We start from the raw sequence: 19,693 nt of genomic DNA, 5'->3' as shown, positions 1-19,693 counted from the left end.
GGTGTCCACTCTCTGTTGACAGTGAGCCGGGCTGGGTGAAATATTTGTTGTGTTTGGTCACTCTCCTCCTCTTTCTCCTTCTGTTCTCCGAAAAGTTTTGTGAATAGGTGATCCATTAACAGAAATGGACTAGCGGAATAAGTGTTGATGGTATCGAGAGCACTGCCACTCTAACTTCTTCATTTCTCCTCCCCTTTCTCTCTTTTTCTCTGTCTTAGTGACAGACATGGACAGGGTGTTTCTGTTTTTATGTGTTTTGTTTCAGTGGCTGGCTCTCTTTCATTGTCAATAGGACTACAAATCTACAAACTCTTACGTCTATCCATTTCTCCACCTGATATATGGCAGTAGTATGGAGGTACACCAAACATGTGATTTAATTTCACAAAATCTCTGGAATCATACAACCACTGTTTTCTTACTTTATTCAAATTACAGATAAAGGGTCAAAAATGTCGGCGGCTAAAGGTGCAATGTATAATTTATGTGTGACATTTTTGCTTCCTTGTATCTTTTTTCCTGTTTTTTCCTCTCTCTCCCTTTTGTAAACCGCTGTCCTCTCTGCACTTAGAGTAAGCTATGAACTGCTTGGCGCAGTGCCATCACAATCCATTCACTGCAGCTCAGTGAGATCGCACAGCCGCTACTATATCCCAGAGTGCACCCTGTCCTTTCCAGCAGCTCCCATTTGTACAGTAAAATGGCAAAATGGCCACTTCACAGATCCCCCCCTCTTTACCACATTGTGTCCTCATGAGACACTGACAGTTACCGTGCGGGCGTGCAAGCGTCTGTGTGTGTTGGAATGGGTCCGTGCGTGTTTATGTTAGTATGTGAAAATGCGTGTATATGTGTGTGTGCCCACACACGGCCCCAAATCTAGGGCATATTGAGGTTTCTGGTGCAAATGTGTGTGTGGATATCAAGTGTTTTATTCCCCGATGAAATAGCCATTACTTGAAATATGTGATATGCTTACCGTGCCTACTTTTTAAAAGGATAGTAGGTCATGCCATTCCTCAGTTCTGAAAATGTTACATTAACTTTTCTAGGTTGGACACCTATCTTTTATTATGTTTTACACCGCTTAAGATGTCAAAACCTTGATGAAAGCAAATGAGTGTTTTCCAGATTTTTTCCCTATTTTGCATGTTCCTCATCCCACTACTACCATCTACTCCAGTTATGTGAGTCATAAATAACTTCCATGTCCAACACAGAATGATCCCTACCCCTCGCCAAGTGAAACCATTGGCAGTGAGCTGGCAAATGGCTGCTAATGTTCTAATGACTTAATGAGGCCTAATTAGTTGAAATGGGAGAGAGGAAAAGAGGAGCTGTGGAGGTGATCTGTCTCGTGTGTTGGCAAGCTTGTACGCGAGTGTTTCTGTTCTGACAAGACTGTGAACATGTTTTGGTGTTCTCTAAATCTGTGCCTGTTTGTTCCTTATTTTATTTGTATGGGTTTTGGGTGTGTGCATGCATGTTTATGTTGTCTCCATGGTGTGTGTGTGTGTGTGTGTGTGTGTGTGTGTGTGTGTAGGTGTGTGTGCCAGAGCGCTGTGCAGCCTTTCTCAGCATTATCATCAGGAAGTGATGGTAGGGGGTCTGGCCTCATTTAATCAAGGAAAAAATTCTATCTCCCATTAACTTAATTAATCCAATGCTGGAGAAAAAAGAAACCTGTTTGTGTGTGTGTGTGTGTGTGTGTTTGTGTGTGTGTGTGCGCGCGCGCCTGTACATATGTGAGAAAACAGCTGAATTCACAAAGAGCTTTGTCAAATTAACTATATATGGGAAGTTTAAATGATATTACTTGTACAATAATAACTTCATGAAAAATACATTTAAAGAAACTAACTTGAACCTATTTCCCCATGTTTTCTGCCTATGTGACTGATTTAGACAACATTTTTTGAAATTGGTCTAGTCCTGAGCGAGCAAACTGCAGTCGGCACTCAGCAGCAGCGAAACAGGACAAAAAACGTTGAAAAATACAGAACTAAGCCGGCTATATGACAATACATAGTATGATCAAATATAAACACTATATACAGTAGATAAAGAAGAACAAGTACCCAACAGGGATATGATGATGCAGTGTTTGCAGTGGTGATTCATTTTTTTCAAATTTTATTACTTTTTCATTATGTATTATGACAGTTCAAATGTACTAAAATGGCAATGCTCAAGTAAAATCTGTTTCATTTTCCTCATTATTTGTTGTGCATATATTTTGCAGTGTTTTATTACTATTTCTTCTGACTGGAGCTCCTTTAATGTTAATGTTTCATGGAAGTGCTGTTGAGCACTAAGAGAAGTAGTTAGCTTGGAAATAATAGAAAGTGTAACTGTATTGTCCATTTACAAAGAAAATTATTTTCTCCTCCTATTACACAGATAACAAAACAGATGTTAATCTTCTTTTACACAGTATGTTATGTTAATGCATAATGTATTAAGAAATAAGCATACATTCAAAGCATTAGCATTAGATCATGCATAGGAAAATATGTGTAGTCTACTGAAAGTAATGCAATGAAGAGCTATTATTGACCCTTTTTCACGTTTTTCCTTATGTGTCTAATGCTATCCTGCCTCCTCATAAAAGATAATTGACTGCCGTCTTGTCAGTCAAGATCTGGAGTCTTCAGTTCTTTTTATCTCCAAATCTCTCTTGATCTTTCCCCTCTTCTCTTTTCATTAATTCGCTTTTCTCCTGAGAGCCTTTTCTTTTTTTTTTCAATTTTCTCCTTCCACCTTGTTCTTCACCGACCTGAATTAAAACTTTGACTGCACTTACTGTTGTAAAATAGAGAGCAAAGAGGTAAGATGCAGTAATATAAAGATAGGAGATAAAGAATATTGTAAAGGAGTGTCTAAAACATCTGGAAGATAAGTGCAGTTGGAATAACACACCGATGTTCTTGTGTTGTCTGATACCATGAATTCATTCATTTTCATTTCATTTGCAACTTTCTTTCAATATGATGTTGCATTTAAGAAAACACTGAACTTCCGAAGAGTTATTAAATTGTTCAAAATAAGTATGCTGAAGTTTTGGCATGGCAACATTGCTGTGGTTAAACAACAACATCTCCTTTGACTGCAGTTTATGTAGCACTCTGCTGCTCATCTCACACCAGCTCACCAACGTCTCACTGCAGGGGTTCCTCTCTTTCTCACTGACTTTAATGTCCTGCTGCTGACATGCAAATCCCTTCAAGCCGTGCGCCCATTTAATTTTCACAGCTTCTCCTCTGAGTATGGCCTCCTCTCTGTCCCCAAAACACCCTGCCTCTGGAATGCACTACCCCTATTCATCTGTGCTGCCAACACTATTGATTCTATTTAAGATATGTCATAAAATGACAAATTGCCAAATGCTTGAATTGATGCAGTAGATATAAATAGCCAAATATGACAAATTATACAGTTGTATGAATATTTGGACCAATGAAGAAGAAAAGTGCATCAGTTAATTTACACTTAGCTATAACAGTTGCACTCTGATAGTTCACAGAACAATGAAAGGTTCCTACAGTGTGTTGCACTGAGAATCTATAAATTGTTATACAAATGCATTAGAATGTGAACATTTAGGGACTTGTTTTTTAGAATAAACATGAAATTATCTTAACCTAGACTGCTGTAGGTACAGAGCATGGTTAACAAACTTCTCTTTCTTTGTCCCCCACAGAAAGGCCTGTTTCGCTGGAGCTGAGCTGTGGGGCTGGTCCGAGCCATGTAGTGTTGGAGCCAGATTTGCCCCTCTTGCTGGAATGTAACCTCGGTGTCAGCGATGCACCTTTCAATGTCACCTGGCTTCAGGATGGCCATCCTCTGCCTCTCGGTGACTTCCTGCAGAATTTGGCCAACGGATCCCTCCTCCTGCTGCCCACCTTTAAGGATGGCCAACCTCCCCAGGGAATGGAGGGGGGCTACAGCTGTGTGAGTGCCAGTGCCCTTGGAGCCCTGACCAGTCGGACTATAAATGTTCTCCTAGCAAGTACGTGTCCAGCCGATACATTTGCAAGTCATGCAGGGCTCTTGCATGGTCATGTATGATTCCATGTCGGCATTTATTTTGATTAGTTAGTTAAATGTCCTAAAATGAATGCCAATCAAAGCTTGCATGTTGAGCTGAAATGATTATTAAGGTAGAAGCTAGAAGAAGGTAGATTTGTTTGTCATTTTACAACACTGGGTTATATAAGGTTTGTAGGTCCCTTTATGGCACTCACAAAGAGCAAACGTTATATACAAAAATTACAAATATCCCGAAATTAAATTATTTTACATGGTGGAGTGCTGAGGATGAATTGAGGAGTGTCATAGCCTTAGCAAGGAAGCTGCTCTGGAGTTTGGTAGTATAACAGCAGATATCTCTATATCTCTTTTTAAAAAATATTTAAATTAAAAACAATTATTAATTGATTAGTTGATTGACAGAAACTGAATCTGCAACAATTCTGATAATGGATTGATAATTTTAATTGAAAAATCTCCAGCATTTACTTGTAGCAGGTTTTCAGATGTGCATATTTGCTGCTTTTTTGTAGTCTTTAGACTTTAGTAAAATGCATGTTTTGTGAGGTTTTCGACACAAAAACAGACATTTAGACATTTAGAGACATCACCTCTGGAAAAATGTATTGAAGGTAATTGTTATTTAAGGTGCTTCTGCAAATGTAGTGTTCATTAAGTTAGAATGAAGCCCGAAACAATGACAAGGGATAAGAGAAGAAGCACTGAAAAGTTGTTATTGCATCATATGAAATGTATACTACAGCTACTTTATTGCCAATGCACATGCATGGTGGTGTGTATGTATGTGTTGGGCCAGTCAAAATGCTTGAAATTGAAGCATCACTGATCTAATGGAAAGAATGTTGGTTTGATTCATTCATCCATTGAAAACATTTAGTTGGGTATGCACGCATGCACGCACACACACACACACACACACACACACACACACAGCAATGTGATTTGTCAAGGGAATTTCCTTGCATGGATGGAGATGAACTTGGTTCTCCTCTGCCTCAGATAGGAGACTGATCCTCTGGTGGAGCACTAACAAGTGTCTTGGGAACAGGTACACTCTTAAACAACTGTTCACTCTGGATCAGAGTGAAAGAGGAAGAGCGGGTGGAATTTAGGGCCGCGCTATATATCATTTGAGCCCTGACATCCGAACGGCAATAGTCACATTGCAGGATGCGCAATGTCAAGTAGGGCAAATTAACTCAAACATGTCATGCTGCAACTTTTTTGCTGCTTGATACAAAAAGAAAACTCCAGGACGCCTAATATTACATAATTTGGCCTGATTTAAGGTTTCATGGATACAATGAGTTTAATCAGTTCCCAATGTGCTCTGGTGAAGGGGTACACTTCATCAATTTATCAAACAAGCAAAGCAGCCCCCCTGGTCACCTGCAACAACCTGAAAACGTTTTAAGTGCACCCTTCACCAGAGCACATAGCAAACTGATCACTGTGCATGCAGAGTGTGCGTATCACCTGCCTGTAAACATGCAAGCGACCCTGTCACAGCTAATGTTGCCTAGATGCTAGAGGCAGTTATGCGAGACAGCTGCGTGTATTCCCGTTATGAGTGGCACCTCATCCCAGTGCTGGTTAAAGTTACCCTAATGATGAAATTACGATTGTTAATTGTTCATCTGTACATAACTCACTGCATGTATCTGGTGAAAACTGCTGTATTTTTCCATCTTGTAATTTATATTACAGGAAAAAATTTTTTTGCAATGTATATTTTTTTCCAATATCGTATAAATCAACGAAAATATAGGTGTTTGAGGGACGAGAGGACAGGCAGTAGCTTTTTAATCGCCCTTCCAATGAGGCCTCTTTCTCTCACACTGTTATGTCTTTATTTAGTCATTAGCTTTGTGTAAAATGAGACAGCATCCTTTGTGGATGCCCCTGCTTTTGTCAGCTGTCACATGCCTATTTATGAGGATCTCTTGTTTGAGGGACAATAAGGTGTAAAGGGGAGGAAGGGGGGATGTTGGGTGAATGGTGGGAAGGCAGAAAAGGAAAGGGTTTGTGGTAATGGTGAAAGGAAAGGCTTCAGAGACCATTAAGAATGACCTTCAGTTTCAGTTTCAGCGGAGATCACATCTGTGAAAACACATTACGAAACCCACCTGCTCCTCTTTCCCTGTCGCAGTATATATGATGCATGTGGCCTTGTCTAAAAGCATGTGAATGTATCGGAGAGCAAGAGAGACAGTGAAAGAGACCTGCTCCCTCTTTAAATGCAGATAAAATATTTAAATATGTCTACAGTATTTCAGTCTCCAACTCTCTAATCTAACTCTCTACTCTTGACAAAATGCCAGAGGTAAAATAGTGTGCACGTTACATTTCCCAAATACTTCCATGGGTAAATGATGCTGAAGTAAAAGCTGATTTTAATGTTAATTAGACCAATTAACCTTCCTCATTATGGGACTGCTGAGGTGAATGTCAATATTTCCTAATTCCTACCAGCTTTCGCAACCCATTTCAATCAAAGCGCTGATGTCATAACCATAAAGAGTGTGCTCCCTCCTCCAAAACAAACCGGCTGCTGATAGTTTTTTTTTTATTTTTATAAAGGATGTTTAGAACAGTGCGTTTTCTTTTAATTTCGAGCTTTAAAGATGGATATTGTGTTTTGGACTTTATTTGATCTGTGTTTTCAACTCACATGAGAATCACATGATTTTAAGCTATTATTAGGAGGCAGCCAGTCTCAAAAACTCTATGCACCCCATGCCTATGAAAAGATGGAAAGGTGAGTAGGAAAATCACTTTTAATCACACATTCACCGTAAATGGCTTCCTTTTGTCAATGCTGCTGTTTGGCAGGTCAAAACTGACGGAGTTGAGCAACTTTATAAAGTTAAAAAGGGCCGATTACTTTCAATAGGAAATAAACATTTCATATTGCACATACTTTCCGGTAGCTGTTACAAGTATCTGTTGAAGCTTGAGGCACGATTGATGGATTTTCACACTGTAAGTCAGCCTGAAAGCTGGGTAGCCAAGAGGTCATGGGTGGAATTATCTGCTTGCACAAGGGGAGGGGAAAAACGCTGCAATCTGATAGCTGTGGGGCCAAAAAGTGGGGCATAGATAGAGGGACGGACAAAGACAGAGAAAGAGTTGGGGGAAAGTCAAGGGCCAGAGAGTAATGCGAGAGAGCAAAGAAAGGAGAGATGTAGTGCAACGAAGGGTTACATAAATTACATAGAGCTGTGCCCAAGGTGCTGTGTCAACAATGCAACATCTAAGTGTGTGTTCGGCACGGTGGCGGACGGACCTGACATGGAATTTCATTGCAGGCTTGGGGACATGGACTAAGGCTAATATCATTACGCTTTCACAGAGCGGATGTGGAAGCTCAGCCAGTGGCCATTGTTCCATCACAGCGTGGGCAAAGTGTCTTCTCAGAACACCCCCCTGCCCCCTTTGCATTAACGTCGGCTAATGTCCACTCTGGCTGATCAGCTGTTGTTCACCACTCACACTCCCCACCGACACTCGATAGATAGATAGACACAGTGATTCAGTCCAAGAAGTCCCTGTACAGGCATCATGGCACACACTAGAGTAAACACTGAGGTACAAATAGCCTGGCCCGCATGCACTCAAGTTTACACACGTGCACACGCTCACATGCTCACACACACGCTGTGAGTCTGGCACCCTGTCAGGCACTCTCTGACAGTGTTACAGGTGGTGTGTTTACATAAGGGCATCATGCTGGGTAATGGCTAGAAGTGGCAGGGGTTAATCATCAACACCTCTGCAAAGCTTGCTACGCAACAGTCATAGCTGGGTTTTTTTAATCAAATCTAGTGCTTTCTGCTACTATGGCCAAGCAAGTGTGTCAGCCTCTGTGTACTCATTGAGAAACTTTGTTCCCTCAGCGCAGTAGGAAAACACAGATGGCCAGTTTGTTTCCTGTCTAGCAGTTGGTGTGATAGGGTTAGAGTAACGTGGAATAGTCTACCCTGTTTCTCGTTAAGTTTACAGTGGTTTGGAGGAAATCTTGTCTAAAAAAATTAGGAAAGCTTGAGTATGGAAATCTTGAGGTGCCCATGTGATTACCTGCAAGTTTGAGCACCCACCTCTGAAAATGGCTCCTCTTGTTGGTTTTATGTTAAAGCAGAACCAAGTTTGAGAGCTAGTGTCAGGCTCTCAGTGTCAGTCCTCCCTTCCATAGTTTTGTTTGTTTAAAGTCAGATGACAACCCACTGTGTCTCCACTCTTATTGCCAGGAAATTTGATACAGAAATCCACGCCCCCTCAGGATGAACTGTAATATCCCTTAACTTACCTTCTAACTGGTGCCATGATCAGGTTTATGACCGAAAACCAGAAAAAACTGATGACATTCCCTTCAACCCAAGCGGAAAGCTTCGTGTCAGCAAACTGTCCCTTAAACCTGCATTCTATCGAACAGCCAGAAGGGGGCAACTCTTCTGGTTGCAAAAAGAAGTCCGGCTCCATTAGACACAGTCACATGGCGTTATCGTGCAGTAAGCGTGGCTTGTTCCAAATTAGAGTGACTCAAAATAAAGAGCATCCAGTGCTGCCCTGTCGCCATTAGAAATGCTTTCATAATCAGTTAGATTCAATGCAGCACAGTTTGGTAAGTTCTGACAATGGAAATTGACCACTTTATGAGAAAACACTATCTTGTGGATAATAAAACATTATAAAGTGTGGTGAGTAGTGTTATTCTGGTGTATATATAAATATTTTGAAAAGCAAATTACATCTAATATAATATAATGTAAAAAAAATACAGCTGTGTAATTCGTTCACATGTGATCACTTATATAATAAAACAGTATCTCTTTTACCAGTAGCTCTTTGAAATGTTTGAATCAACTTTGTCCTTCCTGCAAGGTAGATTTGTGTATGTAACTCTGAGGGATGATCTTTACATGTTTTCATGCTGCAGAAGTCTGGTTTAAATCAGTTCTGCTATTAGCTCCACATGGAGTTAATGTGTTACAGAACAAGATACAGAAAACCGGAAAGAACGAATTTGAATTAACAAAAATTTTTGCCTTAAAATGCATTTATTTATGCAGATGCATCAACAGGATGTTTTGTTACATCAACTGAAAATTATATTATATAGGGATCTATTATGTGGCTAAAATTGGTTTTCTGCCATTTTCTAGCCTGGTTATATCAGTGGGATATGGAGTCTCCTTCTTTCCTGTTACCTCCCTGCTTTCTTTCTGCCTTTGGTTGCCTTCTCTGTCGTCTTTCTTTGCACTCTCCTTTGATCCACCCCCCAACTCTCTACTCCTCAGTCAGAGCTACAGGCAAAGTGACTGGGAAAGCCAAGGTTTTGTTCTCTGCGCCAACAGCCTGTTGGGGTCAGAGGTTAGAGGCCCTGAGAGTGTGCTCACTGCTGCCTCCTGGTGCTCAGTATTACCTACAGTAGGAGGTTGTCCAGTGTGTGTGTGTGTGTGTGTGTGTGTGTGTGTGTGTGTGTGTGTGTGTGTGTGTGTGTGTGTGTGAGGAAAATTGGAGCCCTGCCAAGACACGACCTGGAGAGAGAAAAATTCTTGCCAAGCCTGATTAAATCCCCACATTTCTCCTAATCAGGACATTCAAGTATATTTAAATGGAACAAATGAACAAATCTTTAATTAAATTACACAATTTAAACAGTACCTTTAAAATCCCTAAAATTGCCTGAATACAATAATCTGTGAAGTCTGTGAAATAGAGACAGTATTAGTGTTATGCACAGATACCAAATTTACTTGAGCAAGTTTTTTAAAGTTAGCCAGGTGCAATAAAGATACTGAATATTTTAAACAAAAACTGTGAATGGGTCAGTTTTAATTTTATAGGGTTGTATTAAGTCTTGAACCCGCAATTAGTGTATAGAACCCTTTTTCCCCCTGTGACCACATTGGTTTTGCAGCCCATTTAATTTAGTGTACTTGGTATGTGTTCTAATGCTGTCCATGTGGACTCTGATGGAAAGGGAGATGTAGACCAATAGTAGACCGGGGCTCGGTCACATAATCTACATCAAACCTACATCAAAGTGTCCTATTCATCATACTAAAAGTAGACACACAGATTTCAGATCATTTAATAAAAAGTAATTTCCACACAATCATTAGTTTGTAAATGGTGCATTTTTGTGTGTGTCCTCTGGGCAAAATAGAAGATAATTACCCCCCTGACCTCTATCAACTCTATACCCTCAGGTCTGTCAAAGTTCCATCAGGAGCCATCACCACAAACAGTGCTCGCTGGGGGAGCTGCCCGCTTCGAGTGCCAGATTGAGGGAGTACCCACACCTGTTATTACCTGGGAAAAGGACAAAGTGGCTGTACCTGAGGAGACAAGGTGACCCCACAATGTGATGTTGTTGTTGTCCTTCATGTTCTCCTTATTCTTATCTTATCTTATCTTTTGTTTTTCTGTAGTTTTCTTACTTTATTATATATCGATAAAGGAGCGATGTGATAACTGAGGTTTGTTTTAGGATTTCTACAATTTCAACCCAGTTATTTTGAATGCACATACATTTCGTTATTGTTTTGTTGGTCTTATATGTCTTAGTTACTTCTTCTTTTAACCTGATACTTTTGTCTTTATGTGTTATGTGATCATTAATATTAATACTGTCCATTACATCACGGTATCAATTAATTTAAATAGGTGACATGATGAGTCACATGGAACATGACTTTCTAGTTTAAATTAAGTGCAATACTTAATTTGGGAAACACACACAGCTATCAGTAAATATGTTGTGAATTTGCTTTACTTTTTACAGTAACTCAAGCTGGATGTGGCCCAGACTTTTGGGTTTAAAATGGGGGCTGTATTCGTAAATTAAAAAAGTGCTAGGACTGCTAAATTCATTAAACTGATTAAATCCAAATGATGTTTTCAAAAGATTACATGCTGGTACAGATGAACACTAGTTAATGACTATAGCAAATATTGTGTCAGTTTGCAGCTCAGTTGCTTGAGTTTAGATGATCAGAAATGGAAACACAGGCCATAGCAAAAGGACTTTGTTAAGCTTCTTCAACGCTGTGATTTTAGATTTGTTCCACCACACAAAAAATGCTGTAAATACTACATAGAAATATATTTGTATATTTGCTTTGGATTTCCGAGGTGAAAGGTGGAAAGTCTTGTCATTAGTCACTCTACACTGACATTAATGGAATAATGAACTTATAAAGTAGTTTTATCCTTTCCAGAATCACCCTGAAAATAAATGTGAAGGTAGAGGGACAGCACTGAGGAATTATTTGTTGATTGCATTTGCATTTTTCAGGTCCTTTAGTTTTAGTTTAGGTTTTTACATGTACCTGGACAATCACAAAACCATTTTTTTCATCCAGTTTGGTTCTACTATGTTCATTAAATATATAAAGCATAAATGTACATGCATACATGTACATGCAAATTATTTTAGTGCAGTTTAATTACAGTCTCCCCCATTACCGCATAACTAGTATATTGGATGCAGTTACAAGCTTCAGTGAAGGGGCCAGTGATTGCCAAGCATATTGTGACTTTGCCTATACAATGCAACACTTACTACTAAAATTAACAATTAACAAAACATACAGTCTCATCAAGTGTATTTACTCTTTTCCAATTGTCACGTTATGGAAATTGTGTAGGTTCGGAGTGGAGCAGAACTATTTTCAAAGTAAATATTCTGTATATCAGCAACTTTTGAAAGAGCACTGAAGAATCACCTTGAGTTTAAAACAAACCACTCACTATGAACATTTTGTGCTCTTACAGAGAAAGGAAAAAAACATTAAACAAAATGTACACATCCTTGACAGGTCACCCTCTGTCAGCTGTCTCTCACAAATTGTCTCATTTACTGGGCCACTTAACGATATTGACATTTCAGTGTGACTCTGCCGGCCCAGGAGCCTTGGAATTTGTTTTCAGCCCTATTGCACAGGACTAAGTGCTAATGGCTGCTGTAGCCCTGCATGACCTGCAAACAGCTCACTGCTTATAAGGTCTTATTGGTGGGATGTGGTTCTCCCACCTCCGTTAATGGCTTCTCACAAAGATGAGCCAAGGGGTGGCTGATATAACACTGGCCTTTTTCTCTCTCTGTTCTCTCTTGCTCTAATGTGCTTTTTCCTCTCTTACATCTCTCACTCTTTTTCTTCACTATTAACCCCCTTTCCATCTCTATTTCTGTTACTCTTCTATCCCCATGTTTTCTTCATTCATGGCTCCCTGTCTTCCTTTCATTATGTCTTTCTTTTCTTATTCTTTGTTTTTCCCATCCACTGTCTCTGTATTCTTCTTCTTTCTTTTCTCTTACCTCCTCTCCACACCCTTCCCCTCCCTCCCTTCTAGACAGACTACCACTGGTCGCAATTTCAGTGGGATTAATAGGCTATGATAAAGGTGATAAGAGGTTGTGGGATGGCATTACATTGCCTGCCCTGGGGGCCTGACATGCAGGCCACGAGTAATATGTCTGGAACCTGACCTCCATAAGGGAGGTAGAAGTGGAGACAAATAAACAAATGTAATCACTTTTTTTATATACTGCTTTGGGGTATTCTATGCTTCTGTGAAGTTCAACTGCTAGTCTCTGTCCAGAAAATAACGTTCATCTTTATATTACTGTATTTAAGTAATTTTTTTAATTGCATGACTAATAATTGCAACCCCTCTTTCCTGAACAAAGGAGTCCTATGAGGACCCAGCAGGATCCCCGCAGAGTTAATCAGCTAGATGTTGTCATGCTACAGGGCACTAAGCCATTTATTCAATTCTTTTTCTCTTTTTCTGCCTCTGCCACCTCTCCTCTGTTTTGCCCTGTATGCAGCAGGTTCATTTCCCTTCCTAACGGGGTGCTCCAGATTCTGGAGGTGACCAAGGAGGATGAGGGTGCCTACCGCTGTGTTGCATCCAACTCTGCCAGGAAGGACATCAGTCATGAGGCCAGGCTCACTGTCACCACAGGTAAGGCCTGTTGCAATGCTGTATAGTGTTTTACTAGGCAGCCAGGCCCTGCTGGGAGCTGCCATGCCAATCAAAAAACTTGAATGTTGGTTTTAAGACTAGATCCAAATATAAAGCATATTGTCTGTCATGAAGTGGATGTTTCTAAGACATGTAAAGTACTTTTCCTTGAATGATAATTTGTCACTGACATGGTTGTTCCACCAAAAAATACTCTTATTATTAATACTATTATTATTGAAAATCCAGAATTTATGAACATCCAAATGTTTTTCATTTCAAAAGTTGTAACTACTTGACATGTCTTTTACTAAACTGAAAAGTCATTTCTCAGTGTATGTGCTTTGCAGGTTTCAAGTTTCAACATCACATGTTTGTAAGTTGCATACCATACCATGAGATGAGCACAGAGAAACTTTGGTTTCTAGAGTCAAACTCTGCAGAGACATCATTTTGCACAGTAAAAGTCACACATCCAAGTGAAGTAATGATAAGCAAAAGCAATATTTTACAGTGGATCTGTTCTCGTTGATAATACATTTGTGAATGCTGTGTTTCCTCTGATTATTCCAGGACTCTAGTAACGTCAGCTGTGAGAATAGCTGATCTTCCACACATAGATGCTATCAGTGAATGGGGAGCATACAGTATCTAGACCAATCTCTCCATTAATTTCCTTACAATATATTCAAAAAGAGGAGAATGGGTGGATAAACCACATTGAGTCACTTGAGCTCCTTAGTCATGGCCGTCATATTATGATGTGGCTGAGGCTCCTGAGGATGTCAGAATAGAATATTTGTTTCATTAAAAAAAACTTACATTTGTCACTGTTTTTATCATGTTGCACAGCAGATAAAAACACATTTTGACATAGGGTGCATAGGGTGATGTTCAGTTCAGCGTTAAACATTGAAAACAATTAGGAAAAGGTTCAGTGGTTTAGAACTAAAATGGCTTGTCTGAATCGATGTCTAACACTCAGGTCACCCGGGGGCCGCCCTACTAATTGTTCCCTTAATTAAAACAAAGCAAAGTGAAGGATTCAGTGTAATTACGCTTGTTTTCTCAACTCTGACTGCTTGTGGTTGAAAACTGTTCTCAACTGCCTTTTTAATACAACTTCAGCCTACTAAAAATTCACTGAACTTTGCCATTGGTCCTTTATGCAATGTTACTGTATATTCCCTCTCCATTTCTTATTGAAAGCATTTCTATTATGTTAAGCACTTGAAGCTGGGGTTGTGAATTAAATGCAATACATTAACACTGACTGTCCTGATTTTACTTCTTGCAACACATCGAGAAATTTTTATTATCTGACTGACAGTAGTCGCCTTCTATAAGGTTACCGGCATCGGGGTTTCAATTCTCTCTTTCAATTAAGCCTCTTATAATCACCTGGCACTGTTGGTTTGTTCATCTCATTCTCCCTGTTTGATTGAAGAGCTGCAAATTGTTCATTGTTCCAAGTCGGTGACTAAATAGGGGCAGGACAACTTATGCAATTCAGGTACAAACTTTATTTAAGTCATAAGTAAGTAGGAAAGTGCTGGTCTGTGGGAAAACATTAATGAATCAATTTGCTATGATAAAAATGAGTACCTTAACACCACAAACAAGAAGAACTCAAATCCTTAAAATGTCTTGTACATTAATTCAGAATATCATTACAAAAAATAAAATGATACGTGGTCCAATCAATGAAAGTCAAGGCTGACAATTAAATTAAATAAGTAATGCAAATAAAGACATATCTTTCAGTATACTGTATGCACAGTATTGGTACATATTTGAGTATTGTGAGGTGTGAGTTCACCATTAGGCAGCCCACATTAAAGCCATATCATATTATCTGCCTCTGTAGCAAGCTAGCGAAAGATTAGTCAACAGTAATTGGCTGCTCTGTAGAAACCATTGTGTCCTTTTTTGAGTCTTTAAAACAGAAATACAAAAAGGAAGAAAGAGAGAGACAGACAGATGAGGCCAAAGCAAGTGAGTCAGATGCAACATTTGGAGTTTTTACCCTTTAATCTTTACAGCCACCTTTCAAGTCCTCAGTTTTTCAGTTTCAATTTCACTCACCATCACGTTTAAATGTGATGATTTGAGGACAAAATATACACAACAGGTGCGCCACAACACTTTGGATAGTTAAGAAACGGTGTATAAATATATACTGTATTTTAACGTATTTTCATACCAATAAAGACACAGAGGCAGATTTTTCTGTGCTATATTACCTAGGTGGTCTTGCTGCTGCTGTGGAAACCTAGGAGGAAACTACTTGAGACTCTATTGCGAGCCATTACGAGTAACAGATGTCAGATCTAATGCAATCACTTCACTTGCTCGCACTTCAGAGTCCTATGAATAGAATTCTGCAACACCCATAGCAAAGCTTCGACAGCTTGATGTTGAGGTCATCAAGTTCACGTATTTAACTTGAAAGGATGTAGAAAATATCAAACACTCAGCTGCCTTAAATATCCAGTTTCTAGTTTCTTCCATTTCTTCTCTACTTTACCCTCTCAGTTTTTTTAGATGCTTTACACTGCACAGACAACCATCATATTCACAAAAAAAACCTATGAAGGCGCACTCACATCACAGCCCTTGCAGAGGCAGTCTGAAAGTCCCACTTGAAAGCCTTATGCATAATTGCTCTATGTAATCTCAATGATTAATTTATAATGTGTTTACAGAATGCCAGGCCTCTTTCTGGAGGTTATTAGCATTATTAGACGGCCTGGGTTGAGTGGAATTACAGGGAAGTAAGGTCCTCTCACACCAGCAGCACCTTGGGGACTGAGACACACTCAACAAATGATTGTCTGGCCCATTCAACCCAAAAACAATATCCTTTGAATAACATCCTTGAGGAGGAGAGATGTGCCTCAGTTCCATAACTGAGGCTGTTCTTCTGCTACCTGTAAATAATAATATGAGCTGAAAGGGCTTCCATCCTGTTTCTTATCAAATCCTCTCACATCACAACCTCCATATCCATATCCACCATCTAATAAGAATTGATTGAGCCATAACCAGATACAAATAATCCAACCATAGGGACTATTTTTATTATGAAGTGTCTTGCCATTTTTTGAAGTCTGTGAGTCACTGAAAACTCCAGAAGTCATTAGACGCTCTCTAAGTGTTGTCATGTCGTCCGCCTGAACTGCTTTGAAATACTAGCTGCTGATCAGAAGGCTATGCCATCAAAATGCTAACATAAATGATTATCTGGTTTGAGGATTTCACCCGAATTCCCTTGCAGGTCTGGAAGTTTCCTTGCCTGTTAAACCAGCTATGTTTTAGTTTTAATCAACTACATCCTGTTTGTCCATAGAAAACAGGAAATGTATCCCTCGACTATAGCATGTTTGCAGTCAACACAATATAGGCATACTGCCACCACTGGGCAAGGAATGCCTCTGTCTTGTAATGGGTTACCACATATCATAACTTAAAGTTTAAGTTCACGTAGAGAATGGGTGTAAAGAAAGTGAGTTAATTCACAAGCTGGGCAATAGCTTCAGATGACTCGTTCCCAGATGGGAGAAATGGGAGCCCTTAACAGAACTTAGTGAGGACCACCTTCCTGTGTTGATCTAATCTGTTTCAGTCTAATCATTTATCCTCAGTGTGTTGTTGGGAATGCAAGCACTTAGATCAAATATATATTCTGTAGTTACACCCAAGAGGGCCCTGAAGCTTTTTAGGACACCCTTACTGTGGTGTCTGCATGCCAGGGGTTAAGTAAGGAGTAGTACAAGCAAACTTCAACAGTGATTAGTGAGAGATTGGATAACGATGTAGCCAGATAAGCAGACTTAATTGCCATTTTGTTTCACTTCAGTGGTGAATAATGAAGTATTTGAATTGTTAAAAGCTGAGTCAGTTGAAAACTGGCCCAAACTGGCAACTTTTCAGTTACAGTCACAAACGTATGTAATATTTACTGCCCTGGAACACCAAAGGATGCACTTATTTTGTTGTTATAGGTTCTACTGAAGCTCTGAACAGAGTTGCGATTGTTGCACCACCTCAGAATGCAACAGTCGTGCTCGGCCGTCCCGCTGTGATGGAGTGCATGGCACAAGGCCAGCCGAAGCCACTGGTGTCCTGGAGCAGACAAGGTAACACTCACAAATGCTCTTTTCTCTCTGTGGTTCTCATCCTGTTTGTTTGTTTTTAACTGCATCTGTCGCACTGTCATTGTCTCTTACAAACAAGGAACAAACATCAGATTTGCGTACATGTAGGTGTAAAGTTATTGTTTTACTGATAATAGCTGTCGCTTCACAATTGGTCATCTGTTCTATTGTGCACTGAGCCATGCTTTACATAAGATGATTTGTCACATTGATTAATTCTCACCTTCACAGCTTACAGACACACCTGTAGTCCTGGTGGAAATTACTTTTAAAAAACCTCCTTGCTGTTATCTTTCAACATCACATAGCAGATTTCTTGGAGTGTAGTGCTGCATCATTCATTTACAATTAACATTTCATCATACAAAAACTGCACTACACTATTCAGGAGGTCATGTGCAATGCCATGTTGTAGTTGGTGCTTAGTGACCATATCTTTGATCGCTACTTTTTTTATGTGGCATTGTGAGATAATTCACCATGTAGGTGATGATCATCCTCTGTAGACAGTACAGCATTAAAAAAGGTGGTAAAACTGATTGAGTTCTATATCGTGAACAGATAATGATTTTACACATAGACTAGCAGACAGCCAATGCAGTCACCTCAGACTAAAAACACACAGAGCCACCTGTTGGTCAGTTTGGGGGATTACAGGTCAAATCTCCTGCTGCTCAAAGCGTTGCCTCTCTCTTTTGTGCTGTTTCTCAGGCAACTTAAAGCCTGAGAAATGATCTCAACTTTTCTCAACGCCTATAGTCTGAGACATTCCATTTGTTCTTTGTTGCTTTCTTTTTTGATCAGACGGAAAGCCCATTTCCACAGATGTGGTTGTCCTCGCCACAAACCTGGTGATTAGGGACACGAGGCGTCACCATGCCGGCGTCTATGTCTGCCGGGCCAACAAGCCCAAGACCAGAGAATTTGTCATTGCTGCTGCTGAGCTGCGTGTGCCTGGTAGGAGTCATGTCAACAGCTTGCCCTTAAGCCACCAAGTAATTGAAGGTCTGATGGTGCTGTAATAGAAAAAAGTTCTCAGCTACATTTCGGGTGTCCCTGTGGCTTAAGGGCGAAGACTCCAAAAAATTTTAGCAAAAATCAGTACTGATACATTAACAATTGCTACTTAGAGACAAAATGAATTGAACATAGATAAACCTGTTGGATTTTTTTGAGAGTTACAATTTTAGAGAGTTCAATCTAAACTACAAAGTGATCTTGTTTAAAGAGGCACTCCATCTGATTTAAAGTCACGTTATTAGTCAAACAGTTTTAATATGTCTTCTGTGGCTCTGGAGAAGCTTTGTCAAGTCTAAGAAAATTAAAAGTGACATCTCAAACTGGGTGGTGGGGCCTATAGATAGACACTATCGAGATGCATTATGGGAAGTGTAGGGTAAAACTAAAAGTTGCTTTATCTCAGCCTGTGATACTTTGATTTTGACACTTTCACTTGTAAGTCTGTCTCTTATAAGTTCCCCCAACTTTATTCAAGTGTAATACTAAATCTTGTCCCAGTGTCAGTGTTAATTTTGTGGCGCACATATAATCAGTGTCCCCTATAAACCAGAGCTTTGTTTCCTACTTCCAATAGCCCCTCCAGTGATTCTCCAGCCCCCAGAGACAGCGTCTCTCTCCCGGGGGAACACAGCCAGGTTTGTGTGCAACAGCTCAGGGGAGCCACCTCCAGTGTTGCTCTGGCTGAAGAACGGCCTGCCCATCAAGTCTTTCAGACGGGTGAAGACCCAAAGCCCTGGAGTCCTGCTCATCAACCAGCTGGCCCTGGAGGATGCGGGCTATTACCAGTGCATAGCAGACAATGGACTGGGCACGGCCTGTGCCACTGCCAAGCTGACGGTCATTGTGAGGGAAGGTCTGCCCAGCTCTCCTCGCCACCTGTCTGCCACGCCCTACACCAGCACAACTGCCCTGCTTACCTGGGAGAAACCTGAGTACAACTCTGACCAAATCATCGGCTACTCTGTGCACTGCCAACGCGCCGCAGGTGTGTCTCTATTCATGTGTGTGTAGCCGTACATGTGCATGTCTACATTTCCTTTAAAAAACTTATCGGATTTGAATATTTTCATCCTTTTCAGGCTTAGATAATGTGGAGTACCAATTTGCAATGAACAACGACACCACAGAGTATCATGTCAAAGAGCTTCTGCCCCATACTGCCTACACATTCTTTGTGGTGGCTTACTCTCCCATGGGTGCCAGTCGCCCATCCCTGCCTGTCACTGTAGAGATGCTGGAGGACGGTGAGTATTCAAACTGATACACAGGCAGAATAAGGCCAGCCTGGGATACTTCACTGACACACAGAGCAAATGTTATTAGCTTGCCAACCTTGTAACTCCTCAGGACCTCAAGAGCATCATCATCTGTTCATGAAGCGTCACTTTATTCAGTCACCTCAGAAAACACTGATATGGTGCTATATTATAACAGGATATGACTTGAATGTGCATCATCACACACTAAGGTTTGTCTGTTTATTACCTCCTGCA

General features: G+C 40.2%; 1 protein-coding gene across 5 annotated transcripts in view; it reads left to right on the top strand.

Moving 5' to 3' along the window:
* Window positions 1–19,693, top strand: part of igdcc4 (immunoglobulin superfamily, DCC subclass, member 4) — a 49,045-nt gene that overhangs the window by 12,547 nt on the left and 16,805 nt on the right. For 4 of the 5 annotated variants that reach the window (XM_038701114.1, XM_038701115.1, XM_038701112.1 and 1 more), the window contains exons 2-8: window positions 3,701–4,009; window positions 10,263–10,404; window positions 12,887–13,023; window positions 17,028–17,162; window positions 17,985–18,137; window positions 18,775–19,185; window positions 19,280–19,444. In XM_038701114.1, the coding sequence (XP_038557042.1) occupies window positions 3,701–4,009; window positions 10,263–10,404; window positions 12,887–13,023; window positions 17,028–17,162; window positions 17,985–18,137; window positions 18,775–19,185; window positions 19,280–19,444 (1,452 nt within the window). The remainder of the gene's footprint in view (window positions 1–3,700; window positions 4,010–10,262; window positions 10,405–12,886; window positions 13,024–17,027; window positions 17,163–17,984; window positions 18,138–18,774; window positions 19,186–19,279; window positions 19,445–19,693) is intronic. The other variant, XM_038701113.1, reaches the window with a different exon arrangement.

Source organism: Micropterus salmoides, unplaced genomic scaffold (genome assembly GCF_014851395.1).
Source record: "Micropterus salmoides isolate LMB-PRFRI ecotype aquatic unplaced genomic scaffold, ASM1485139v1 Ms_hic_scaffold_6, whole genome shotgun sequence".
Classification (NCBI taxonomy): Eukaryota; Metazoa; Chordata; class Actinopteri; order Centrarchiformes; family Centrarchidae; genus Micropterus; species Micropterus salmoides.
The sequence above is the reverse complement of the archived record's forward strand: the minus strand, read 5'-3'. Positions and strand labels throughout refer to the sequence as shown.